We start from the raw sequence: 13,623 nt of genomic DNA on the forward strand, positions 1-13,623 counted from the left end.
GCAGCTCCCCAAAGGCACAGCCTCCTCCCGTCAAGTCTCCGGAGCCTCCCCACCTCCCAGACCCCGCACTCTGCCATCATTCTCCCTTGATCACCTCCTGGCCTCCAGCTCGTTCTCTGACTCCAAACCAAATCTGTGCTTTGCCTCCTGCTCGACCTCTGGTCCCTCACTCCTTGGGTCTTCCAGGCCATCAGCCCTCTCCAGCCCTTCCGGCCTCCCTCCCCCGGGGTAAACATTCCTGACGCCCCTGCTCTGCTTCCAGGCTCCCTGCACCTCCTCCTGCCTCTGCAGCCACTTCCTCAGTCTCCTTCTCTCCCCACTGCCCTTCCTCTGTTCCCTGAACGCACAGTCCGCTCCCTTCTCTCCTGTTTCTTCCTGTCTCAGGCCTCACAGCTGCCTCATAACCAGCCTAACACCAGGCTCTCTCTTCTCCAGGGCTGCCCCACAGCCCCATACACACTATTGCAAAGCACCTAACCGGTCTCGAGTCTGGTTGGTTCTGTCTCCAGCACTGAGAATGAACTTCCTAAAATACAACCTGTCCATGTTACTCCCTTTTTTTTTTTTTTTAAAGATTTTATTTATTTATTTGACAGAGAGAGAGATCACAAGTAGGCAGAGAGGTAGGCAGAGAGGCAGGCAGAGAGAGAGGAGGAAGCAGGCTCCCTGCGGAGCAGAGAGCCCGATGTGGGGCTCGATCCCAGGACCCTGAGATCATGACCTGAGCCGAAGGCAGTGGCTTAATCCACTGAGCCACCCAGGCGCCCCCATGTTACTCCCTTTTTGAAATCGTTCAGTGGATCCCTGAATCCAACAACGTAGAGCTCTGCTGCCTGCCCATCCCTTCCACCCACTCTCCTTGACGTCTCTGCATCCCCAGATACTTCCCGTCTACTGTTTGTTCACATCGCTGTTCCTCCCTCTCGCTGGATTGTGTCCCTGTGTCCCCCTCATCTGTGTCTCTCCAGCACGCAGCCCGGCAGACTGATGAGTGAACACGAGTGAGCAAGTGAAGGTCAGTCACTCCTGGGGCCTCTGGCAGGGGGATGGCAGCAAAAACTGGGAAAGACACAGGCACACAGAGAAGCTTTATTTGGTACCACTAAGGCTCATTTCCTTCACACTCAGGCCCACTGGACACCCATCCATGTGGCTCTGTGACCCTGCATGCCCCCAGCTGCCAGTGGGCAAGAGAATGACACAGTGACTTCTGGCAAGCCCTCATATGCCAACATCCCTGGCAACGGGACCCCTGAGGAGCACAGAGCTGAGCGAGCAGAAGGCTCGCCCTTCTTCCCCAGCCACCCGCAGCAAAAGTGGTGTTGAATCTCACTGAATGTATTATCCGCCCTTTCAATGAGTTATTCACTCTGCCTGAAATGCTCTTCCTAATTCCCATCCCCTTCCCCAAACCACCCATAAAATACAGTCCATTTCAGCCTTCAAGGCTCAGGGCCAATGTGCCAGCTCCAAGGCAGAGAGACTCTCTCCAGCAATGTCCGCAGGGTCCTAGGGCACCGCGCTGTGAGCCTTCACCTTGACCGCAGCTTCACGAAGGCCCTCCAGGGACCAGGATGTGAGCTCAGACCTCAGGGATTCCAGAAAGAGCCTCTTACCCACTCCGCTATTGAAAGCCCCGCCTCCTCGGGGCCAGCTGCTCCCGCACGGGCGCTACTGCGTGTTCTGCTGAGCACGACCACCCGTCCGTAACATTCACAGCCTCTTCGAACGGGGCACCAGTGAGGGCAAACGGCCACAAGCCATCGGGAACTGACAGCCTGCTACTATGTTTTCACACACCCGCTGTAAGGTAAAAGTTGTGATTTCCCCCACTTTACACAAGAAAACGGAAGCATAAAGAGAATGAACAACTTGTCCAAAGACCGAGCTCTTCAGGGTGGGGCCTGGCCTCACCCCTGGCTTTGTCAGACAAGCCCCTGCTCTCCAGCACCATGCGGGGGAGCCGGCCCGCTGTCCCAGTGTGGACAGAGCCCTAGGTGGAGGGACGTGCAGACCGTGCTCATTTTCAGCACCTTCTAAGAACAGTAGGTCCCCGTTGACATCGAAACCAACGACAAAACCAGTTCTGAGAGTTCCACTACCTCTGAGAAATGGCTGGGCCTTTAGTTCCGTGGGCTGAGAGTTTGGGCATAATGACAGATGTGGGAAGGAATACTGGTGGGGACAAAATGCCACCCCACAAATGTACCACACAAGGCTGCCACTACCGGGACCCCTCAGGAAGACCTCCTTCAGTCCGAGCTCCGGCAGCCAGGAATCCACCACGCTGGTGATGGTTCTGGGCCACCGCATAGAAGCTAAACCCAGCTGTGAGCCATTATGCTGGGAGGCTGTGTCTGCATCAACTCGCCAGTGCTGGATAAAAGTGGTCACTTGTCAGAGTCACCAGGGAACAGGGCAGTTATGGTTCTCTGCTTGCTAACTTCCATTTTCCTTGTTCTCTGCCAATCCTTAACTCACCGTCTGCCAAGCTTCCTCTCAGCCCCACGACGATGCTCCTGCGGTCTCCCTCGCAGAAATAAGCAGAAGCTGCAGTTCCACCCTCAGTTATCAAGAGCATTTGAGAACTGGAATCTTCAAAGGCTGAGCTCACCAGGCAAAACCCCTGTTTTGGGGGAAGCGGTTCCACCACAAAACAAGCACCCTGGTAATAATGTTCCCTCCACTGGCCCACCCCCCACCCTTGGCAATGAGCCCAAACACAGCCAGATAACATTCTGCTCCTGAGCGTCTCCCATTCATTCCTTCTCCACTCATTCAACAAATACTGAGTATCCACTGGGTTCCAGGCACTGGGATCCAACAGGGTCTCTCGGGAGGCAGACTCCAGAGCCGAGGGAGCATAGCCCTCCTTTTCTGCCCTGGTGCTTCCAAAAGCCTTTTAGGGAAGTCAAGAAGGGGGGCTCACGTGGGTGTGCAAGTGGTATGGGGGAGGAAGAGGAGAAGAAAAGGTACTGAAGACAAACAGAACTGCAAAGAAATGCTAAACTGCAATCCGTAGTTTGCTGGTTAATATTAATACCAGTATTATCATTTTTAAAGTACTGTGTGTGTGTATGTGTCTATATACACTGTGTCTACACACACACACACACATACACACATATATGATGAGACAGTACAAAAATGCAATTATTTAATGTTGTTAGAAACCAAAACTGTCATTGTAAAAGAAATCATACAAAAATCAAAGGAGTTAAGCTCCCAACACTGTAATGTTAGATTTGAGTTGGAAAGATCAACACTGTGTCAGTCACATGCCAACAAGATAATGTGATATGACAAACAGCCCTCAAATCTCAGAGGCTTACAACAGCAATATTTATTTCACACTCGGGGGTCGGTAGAAGGGCTGCAGTTCAGCCAATCTCTGCTGGGCTCACCGGGGTGGGGCCAGGTTAGGCTGGAATTCAGGCTCTGGGTTCGGTTCAGGTCATCTATGACATCCGCATTTGCGGACTCAGGCTAAACAAGCAACAGCAACCCACGTATCTCGGAGAGTGGACGTTCCAGGAGGGCCGGTCATGCCTCTCACCACGTGCCATGAGGTCACTTATATCCAAGGCACAGGGCCAAGTCCAAAGTCGATAGGATGAGAAACAGACACCACCCACAGGGAAGTCATGACAAGCATGAGGAGGGAGGGAAGAATGCGGAGAAAGAACACCACCTGCCCTCATTACGAACTCCTGGTTTTTCCTTTTATTTTTTATTACTTTTTGAGAGAGAGAGAGCGCACAAGCAGGCAGAGGGAGAGGGAGAGAGAGAATCCCAAGCAGGTTCCATGCTCAGCACACAGCCCGACACAGGGCTCAATCCCATGACCCCAAGATCATGACCTGAGCAGAAACTACGTCAGACACTCAACCAACTGAGCCACCCAGGTGCGCCAGGACTTTTCCTTTGAAAAAAATAGGCATTTCTCCACCCTGGCCACCAAAAAAGCCTAAAAGTAACTGCAACCTCCTCCCTCTCCTGAGCATCCTTTCACCCAGACTATGGTTTCTGAATATTCATCTCCAGCTAAAGAAACCAGCACCCTGAAGGCACACCCGATTCCAGGTCTTCAGCAGGAGTCGTATGACATAATGTTGATACAGCTCGTGGTGCCAAAGAGCAAGGGAGCCATCCAAACCAGGGGACTGCGCTAAGAGGATACAGGTTGTGACATGACAGGGCTCCCACTGGCTAAAGACAGGACAATTGACATATCAAAAAGAATAGTGGCTACAACTCGCTGAAACAGAGATGCCCAGTCCCTCTCTAACCCTATGGGGCACAGATGCAGGTAGTCTTGTTGAACTTGTAACTGTCCTTTATTCATATCCCTCCAACTCTGGGGTGGCCCAGCCACAACATGGCAGGCATCATCAAGAAGAAAAACTCCAGTTCTCAGTCTGCTACCAACAATAACAACAGCAAAAAAGCTGGGGCAGCTCCCAAGACCCTCCTTTTAACCACAGTTTTGACAATGACAATGAGGAGCAAACTCTTCTATTTTTAGCTAATATAGATCCAAGACATTCAAGTTTGGGGTTTCTCCACATACCTCAAAGGAACCAGTTTTTAATCCTCATTCTCTAGCAGAATCACCTGGTAACTTTCTACAAAACGGGGTCGTCTGGGCTCCAGGCCCTGACCCAGAGACCCAGATTCAACAGTTGAGGGTGGAACCTGGGCACCCTGTGTTTCAGAGGCCGCCAGGTGATTCTGATATGCAGCCACAATCGACAACCACAGATCCAAGCAAAAATCGTGAAAGCGAAACATTTCCACCTTAATGTCTTATCACAATTTGAATCAAGATAGGTCTTGGTTGAGACACCTTCCAAACCTCAGTGTCCTGGGGAAGAGCCTTGGTCTGCCTCTAGCTGTGCCTCTAAAGAACTCCCCACCATCTTCCCTCCTACGATGAGCCTGCGCAGCCAGGCCAGCGTCCCTGGGCACATGCAGGTTCAGGATTCAGGGCTCACGGCGAGCAGGGCTCCTCTCTCAGATGCTCAGGACAAAGAATAAAGGTCCATATGTCTAAACAGCTCCAGAGCAAAGCTCAGCATAGAACATGATCACAAATGGCTTCAAGCAGAAAACTAAAGCAGCCATCACACAATTACGCCCCTAAACGTCTCCAAGAGGTAGAGTTGTTTTATTTTTTTTAGTTAGAAAGACTGGGTAATCTCATGTTAGAAGTCAACAGTAAAAGATTAGAAGTCAGCCAGTTCAAAAGAGCAAGCATAGCTCTGCTCCCCAAACCCGATGAGCACAGCACACGTGCTCGCACACATAGTCCTACAAATCACTGCCACGTCTTCGCAGAAGTGCTGAGTGCAGCTAGAAGTCCTGGCTTCCTCTTAATTTGCAGTAAGTTAGATGCCAGCTCTCAGAAGGCCTGGATCCTTTGTCTGGCTTTCTATTAAAATATGCTGCTTTTCTCAAAGACTTAACAGCTACCATACTATGAGAGGAAGGGCTGCATGTCACGAGAGTTCTGGAATTCACACCACGGTTGCAGCAGACACGCTTCTGACTTATCACCCCACGTACGCCCCTCTTCTCTAACACGTGCACCCCATTCGCCAGACCGGGTCCCCTCGGCTGTGCTTGCTCGTCTTGACCACATACTCCTGGCCTGCATCGTGAGCCAGCACGAGTCACGTGGCTCCGCCGGGCTGGACTGAGAGTTGCTGGTCTCAAGTCTGGAAGGTGGCCTAAAGGAGGATCATGTAAATGCAAGTCCTTCGGAGCACCAGGCTGGACCATGTGAACAGACGGCAAAGAAGGCAGGAGAGCAAAAAGAGGACAAAGCAGAGACAAGAGGCAGAGACAGCTTATGTCTCGGTCGGCTCTCCAGCTGCCTGAACTCCATGCTCATGGATTCCATAAAGTGTCCCTTTATCCCCGTAATAAACTCCTCTTCTGCCTATTCAGCAACTTTGACATGGATTTCTATTACTTGCCAACAACAAAAAAAAAGAACCCTAACTAAAACAACTCTAAAGCCTTGTTATCAACTACTAAACATTTCCAGGATATTTTTAAAGACCAAAACCAACTTTTTTCTCTCTATTGAATACGCTGTTTCTAAAAATGTACATATGCTCTTAATGTAAATATGTGTATGTTTTGCTGTGGCAACTGGTTTCAAAATCAGAAACAAGGCAACCACCAGAATTTGGGATCAACAAAAAGAAAGCTCTCCAGAAAAACACTCCCTCACATCCCATTCTCAATAGCGACCATTCTCGACGGGAGGAGCCTGGGAAACGGAACCAGTGTGGGAAAGCCTGGCTCAGGCTTGGAGGCCTTGGGCACCACCTGCCTCCAGCCCTGCCAGAATGGACCAGACCCACTGACATTCTCTGCAGAACCCAAACACCGGGCTCAAAGAATGAGCACCTTCAAGAATGAGAAGCTCCTAGATGCACTCTTTAGTAGGGGCTTAAATCAACAATGTGTTTATAGAGACTTCAAGAGAGAAACCAAGAGTCATTCAAACTCGGCTGACTAAATTTCCCCTTCCCAGTCACAGTGTTGAGAACAATTTAAAGGACAAAGTACAGACCTCCGGCTGGATGGCTTTAAACACAGGTATGTCCATTAACGTGATCTGGCTCTGCAACAAAAGAGAATCAGCGTTAGAATATGCTGGAAATCAAAGATAACTTTGAATCCACACAGAGTAATAACACGTTCTCCCTTGAAATAAAGATCAAGAAAGAATAGAATAAAAAATTTCTAAAATGCCTCTCCCATCCCTCCCCCCTCATAAATCCTCACCCCACACCCCTCTTTCTTTAATGTGAGACAAACTCCCAATTTGAGAATTGATGATAGTCATTTGGAGGGTGGGACTGAGATCAAGGGGAACGTTTTTAGTTTGGATATTTTTGTCCTATTTGAGTTTCTGTTTCAAGCATGAATCACTTTTGTAATTTAAAAAAGTTGTAGACACAATATTAAAAACTAGAACGCTAAACAGAGACACTATCTATTACTCTAAATTTAAATTTTAAAGCAACTGTGGCTTATAGAAATTGTACATTTCTTCTGAAGTCTAAGGCTCCCCTAAATTACACAGTAGAGTGCTACTCGAGATGCGCCCCTGGACCAGTGCTGGACCGCAAACTCTTTATTCCGCCAGCCAGCCCACAATGAGATAACTACAGAATTTGAGAACAAGCATTTGGGAACTTTTATAACAAATTGCCACGACGTTTTTATTGTGTGTGTGTGTTGTTGTTTTTTTTAAATATCAGTCCTCAACAGACGGGAAATGAAAAAAACTGGCCCTTCACCACAGCTAGCTTGCGAAGCACTAACGTTGTAAATACAGAAAATACACATCTAGTTAACGGCTGCTCATCATGCGACAGCAAGAGAAAGCACCATTGCTGACAATCTTTTCTGGCCAAGGCGAGCACTGAGCTGACTGCGCGTGATCAGCCCATCTCCATATGTCACCTGGGATGCCAGGTGTCAGTTAATAGACATGTCCGTGATAGGCCAGGGAAAGGAGAGCCAAGGGCATTTGGACGCCTCCTAACTCAAGCAGACACCCTGCTCATGGCCCACAGATCAAAGGGGTTGCTGTGATGCAGTGGAACGAACAGGGGCTCTGAAATCACCAGGGCTTGAGTGCGTGTCTGGATATCACCGCTTAACTGTAGTAATGTGTTCTTTGACACGTGGTTTAACCTCTCCTAGTCTCAGGTGCCACATCTAGGAAATGGTGATAGTAATCTCTGTCTTATAGGATCCCTGGGAAAATTCAATAGCAGAAGTGCAGAATGCCCGGCATCGGACAGGTGCTCTCTAGATAAGCGTGTGTGTGTGTTTACACACATATATACACGCATAGAGAGTGTGCGCATCTGTGCACGTGCGTATATGCAGAGAGAGAGAGACAGAAAGACAGATCACCTGTCAGGTGCCAGACATTCTGTGCCTCCTATCTTGAGTTTTCACAAAGATTATCTATATACCGTGGACCCTAGAACAACATGGAGATTAGGGATGCCAACCCTCCATGGTCTAAAATCTGCTTATCAGGGTGCCTGAGTGGCTCAGTCAGTTAAGCAACTGATTCTTGATTTCGGACCAGGTCATGATCTCAGGGTTGTGAGATCAAGCCCTATGTCAGGCTCTGTGTTCAGCACAGAGTCTGCTTCTCTCTCTCTACTCCTCTCCCTCTGACCCTTCCCCCACTCACGTACTCTGGCTCTGTAACATAAATAAATATTTAAAAAAATAAAATAAAGTCTGAATATAACTTTTGACTCCCCAAAAACTTAACTACTAACAGCCTACTGTTAACCAGAAGCCTTACTGCTAACATCAACAGTTGACTGACACATTTTGTATGTTAGATGAATTATAAACTGTACTCTTACAAAAACGTAAGCTAGAGAAAAGCAAATATTATTTTTTTAAAGATTTTTACTTATTTATTTGACAGAGAGAGATCACAAGTAGGCAGAGAGGCAGGCAGAGTGAGGGGGGGAAGCAGGCTCCCCACTGAGCAGAGAGCCCAATGTGGAGCTCAATCCTAGGACCCTGGGATCATGACCCAAGCTGAAGGCAGAGGATTTAACCCACTGAGCCATCCAGGTGCCCAAAAAGCAAACATTATTAAGAAAATCATAAGGAAGGGATAATGCATTTGCAGTACTGTATTTATCAAAAAAAATCTGTATATAAGTGGACCCATACAGTCCAAACCTGCGCTCAGGGGTCAACTGTGTGCACGCTGTGTGTTTATGTATTTCTACTTCTACATCATATATATGTGAAGTCACACAGATGCGCTCACGTCCTGGCATATGAACTTACTGTTCCTGACCAACACATGAACTAAGAAATAAGGGAACTGCTAATTTGTTTGAATATTCAAGCATCAAAGTTGCTCTTAAAGGAGGCTGTTACTTAAGTCAACAAACAGTCATGAAAAACTCCTCATGTCAAGAATACATTAGGAAAATGGCAACACACACAGTATGTCGAGTGTAACCACAATCCAGGGCTCAGGTGCAGAAATGTGGTCGCCTCTTGGCGTAATTTAAAGGTGGTCCGAGACCACTGGATTCCTGAGCAGCACAGGATGCAGGCCAAAGCATACTATCATCAGGGCTGAGCAGGAGAGTTAAATAAGCAGGTGCTTCTGCGGACAGCCTCTTTGTCCCCTCCAAGGGGCCAGCGCTGCCACTAACAGAAGCTCAGTAGAGAGACAACAAAGGCACCAGGAATAAAGAAGCACTTGGGAACTGAGACGTTCTACCTCTGGGTCTACCCCCTAGTGGCAAAGGGGGCAGTGGACATCATCACAAGGTGGATCTGGTCCTCGTAATCTGGGCGTCGAGGGACACCTAAGGCCAGGAGGCCTGCAGGTCTAGTGTCTGGCCCAGAGCTATGTCCCAGGCAGTGCAAACACACTGGCATTTCTCCTGCCAGACCCATGGAGATTGCTAGCCAAGTCCCCTCACATTTGGATTAATTCTGCCATCCTGGGGAACAGAAAGGCCTTGTAAAAACAGGAGATTCACGATGAAAGCTCAGAAGGCCTTGGAAATCTCTGCCATGGTTCAAGTTTACTCCCTATCTGGGAAAACTAGCAGGATGTTTGCAATGTCATTCAGGACAAGAACCAAAAGTCTGCTAATGTGAAAATGAGAAAACTTCCTCTCCATCCTGCCGTCACTTCTAGGGTTTGCTACTGAATTTCCAAATGATTTATTAATACAGTGGCTTTACATTTCACATTTTTTGGAATGGTCCAAATTTCGAGTATCCTAAGTCCCTGCTCAGCCCCTAAGTCAGAATACGTATTCAGGTGTTTTATTCAAAATAAATGGGGCGCCTGGGTGGCTCAGTGGGTTAAAGCCTCTGCCTCTGGCTCAGGTCATGGTCCTGGGATCGAGCCCCGCATCGGGCTCTCTGCTCGGCAGGGAGCCTGCTTCCTCCCTCTCTCTCTCTGCCTGCCTCTCTGCCTACTTGTGATCTCTCTGTGTCAAATAAAGAAATAACATCTTTTAAAAAATAAAAATAAAATAAACAACAAGAGAGGTCTCCAAACTTAAAATAGACTGGCTGGTCCCAAACACACAATCTGAGGGTTTTCAGAAGACTCTCCCACTTCTATCCTTTCAATTCTGACCAAAAAAAGATGCAGAGTCCAGAACAAGAAGATGTCGATACACAGGTAAAATCACCGGGTTATAAATTTCATGACATGTTTCTACAAAGTTAACACATGTGGAAAGGGTGCTGACGAGCAGTCCTTCGCAGGAAGTGGGAAGGCACTCCAAAGCAGGCAGTTTTACCAGAAAGGGAAGGTGTGGGTAGGAGTGGGAGCTTGAGGGAAATTAGGTCCCATCTCCCTTCACAGCAGCTCTCGGCCTCAGGAGACGACCACGACTGCAGGGGAGAGGCCCCGGCTTCCTGGAGAGAAAGGGCATTTCCGAGGGGTGCGGTGCGGCCCCCACAGAAATGGGGCCATCTTGTCCACCAGCATCACTTGTCACAATGAGTTGTACGGAAGTGTTAAATCTCTACATCATATACTGACACTAGCACTCCACTGTATGCTAACTAACTGGAATTTAAATAAAAATGAGTGAGTGAAGGAATGAATGAACGAGACCCACCACAGCGAGGCACCCGTGCTTGGGCTGAGCAGCGCACTCAAGGGCATGTCTCTCAATGGCTTCTCTTTACACTGGGAAGTAAAGCCTTACTAAGGGACCCCCTGTGAAGCTAGTCACACTGGAAATGCCTTCCTTAATCCTAACTTCTTCCCCCACCTCCTCCTTCTTTCTTGTCCGGGGCCCCCTAAAAATTCAGGCTTCTTAGGGAAATGGCTCATCTCCACATATTACAAAACACTTCTGCTGAGGTGAAGGCTTCAGAAGGGAGAGACCTACTAAAGCACTTCACAACGTGGCCCTAAAGAAAGAGGTGGTTCTGTGTAGGTAAATGAAAGCTACGCAGCCAAAAAGGAAACAAAAAAATGTTTCCTGCATATGTTGAGAGTAGTGTTTCTCTAACACTGGTGACTAAATCCCCTCTTCCCAGCCACAACCTGATATAAAGGCTCTCAACCCCCAAATAAACAAACAAAGGAAGCTGTTGGCAAATTAGTGGCATATTTTATAACAGAAAATATCTTTAAATTTGCATTTAGATCACTCCACCAATGCCTGACCGGGAGGGCTCACGGAACAAAAGGCAATCAGCTCCAGAGATATACATTCCTACTTCTACTCCTAGAGCCACAGGAACCATGTGTCTGGCAAATTTAGAATCGTAGTCAAGGAAATGCAAATTAAACGGGAAGATGCCATTTGTCGTCCATTGGTGCCATCAGGAGCGACAGGACTAGGGACTGCTCTGTTCTTTTTGGAAAGCAATCTGGCAGTAAACCGTTCAAAAAGTTTTTTTTTTGAAAAGCCAAACTTATAAAAAAGTTGCAGGAATAGAATGATGGATTCTATAACCTTCCACCTAGCTTCACTAATTAACATCTTGCCTCACTGGCTTTATCTCCATGTACGTAATTATACATACACATTTTTTTCGGAACCACTCAAGAAGAAAATGCAGATATCATGACTCTTCACTCCTAAACCTTTCAGCATATTATTTCCCAAGAACAAGAACATGCTCTTACATAAAGATAAAATTATTACATTCAGGAAACTTACATTGCTACAATAGTATCATCTAATGGTACAGTCCACATTCAAAATTTGCTAAATATCCCAAAACTTTTTTATAACAATTTTTTCTTGATCCAAGATTAAGCAGTGCATTTAGATATTATCTCCTAAAAAGTGAAATGAACATACTATTGACACAATAATCCCTACAGCTACAGAAAGCAGAGCACTGGAACACAAGGAGACTTTATATAGATCTACATTTAGATGCAGACAGAAAATTAGATGTTCACTGCACCATTATCTGCAGTAGTAAAAATCTGGAAACAATATAAGAGACCATGAAAGGGGGCTTGTTGAAATAAAATATATGGAATATATATGAAAATATATCCAGATTCTGGAGTATTATGCAGCTATTAAAAATAGTGAATTAAAGGGGCTCCCAAGGGGCTCAGTCAGTTAATTGTCTTTTTTTTTTTTTTAAGATTTTATTTATTTATCTGACAGAGAGAGACAGTGTACAAGCAGGGGGAGCAGCAGGGAGAGGGAGAAGCAGGAGCCTAACATGGGGCTCGATCCTAGGACCCTGGAATCATGACCTGAGCTGAAGGCAGATGCTTAACGAACTGAACCACCCAGGCGCCCCAGAGTGTCTGACTCTTGATTTCAGCTCAGGTCAGGATCTCAGGGTCGTGAGATCAAGCCATGAGTTGGGCTCCATGCTCAGTGAGAAGTTTGTTTGGGATTTTCTCTCCCTCTCCCTCTGTCCCTCCCCTGCTTGTGCACGGGTAGCCCCACCATCAAATAAATAAATCTTTAAAAACAGAAAATTAAATCAACACATGTTGACCTAGAAAGCTGTCCATGATCTACTGATAAAGTTCCAGCATTGTTTTTTACTTTGCTTTCAGACTACTGGGAAGTAGAAGGACGGCGATCTAGCTGTAGATCTCTGATATCAGCCACAGCAACATTTTCCAAGGTAAGTCTTGTGGGGCAAGGGAAAAACAAAAACAAAAATAAACTATTGGGACTACAACAAAATAAAAAGCTTCTACAGAGCAAAAAATAAATAAATAAATAAATAAAATAAACAAAAAATCAAAACTAAAAGACAACCTACTGAATGGGAGAAGATATTTGCAAATGATATATCCCATAAAGGGTTATATCCAAAATACAGAAAAAACTGATATAACTCAACACCAAAACCCCAAATAATCCAATTTAAAAATGGGCAGAAGACAGGAGCAGACATTTCTCCCCCCCCCAAAAAAAAACATCCAGATGGCTAACAGACACATGAAAAGATGCTCAACATCACTCATCATCAGGGAAACACAAATCCAAACCACAAGGAGATATCAGCTCACACCTGTCAGAATGGCTAAAATCAAAAACACAAGGAATGACAAGTGTTGGTTGAGGATATGGAGTAAAAGGAACTCTCTTGCTCTGTTGGTGGGAATGCAAACTCCACGCAGCCACTGTGGAAGACAATGGAGGGTCCTCAAAAAATTAAAAATAGAACTACCCTACAATCCAGTAATTGTACCACTGGCCATTTACCCAAAGAATATGAAAATAGTAATTGGAAAGAATATGTGCACCCCTACATTTATAGCAGCATTATTTACAAAGCCAAATTAAAGAAAAAGCCCACGTGTTCATTAACAGATGAATGGATAGAGAACATGTGGTATAAATATGCAAGGAATACTATACAGCCATTAAAAAAGAATAAAATCTTGCCATTTGTAACAACATGGGTGGATCTAGAGAGTATAATGCTAAGCGAAGTAAGTCAGTCAGAGGAAGACAAATACCATATGATTTCATTCATATGCGGAATTTAAGAAGCAAAACGAATGAACAAAGGAAAAAAAGAAACAAAGCAAAAAACAGACTCTTGGGTGCCTGGGTGGCTCAGTTGGTTGGGCGACTGCCT

General features: G+C 46.5%; 1 protein-coding gene across 17 annotated transcripts in view; it reads right to left on the minus strand.

Annotated features, from left to right (window-relative positions):
- Positions 1-13,623, minus strand: part of RALGPS1 (Ral GEF with PH domain and SH3 binding motif 1) — a 274,225-nt gene that overhangs the window by 201,356 nt on the left and 59,246 nt on the right. For all 17 annotated transcript variants that reach the window (XR_006820740.1, XR_006820741.1, XM_046022361.1 and 14 more), the window contains one exon: positions 6,584-6,634. Coding sequence is in view for 15 of the 17 variants with exons in the window: in XM_046022361.1 (XP_045878317.1) it covers positions 6,584-6,634 (51 nt within the window). In the remaining 2 variants the exon portion in view is untranslated. The remainder of the gene's footprint in view (positions 1-6,583; positions 6,635-13,623) is intronic.

Source organism: Meles meles, chromosome 11 (assembly GCF_922984935.1).
Source record: "Meles meles chromosome 11, mMelMel3.1 paternal haplotype, whole genome shotgun sequence".
Lineage (NCBI taxonomy): Eukaryota > Metazoa > Chordata > Mammalia > Carnivora > Mustelidae > Meles > Meles meles.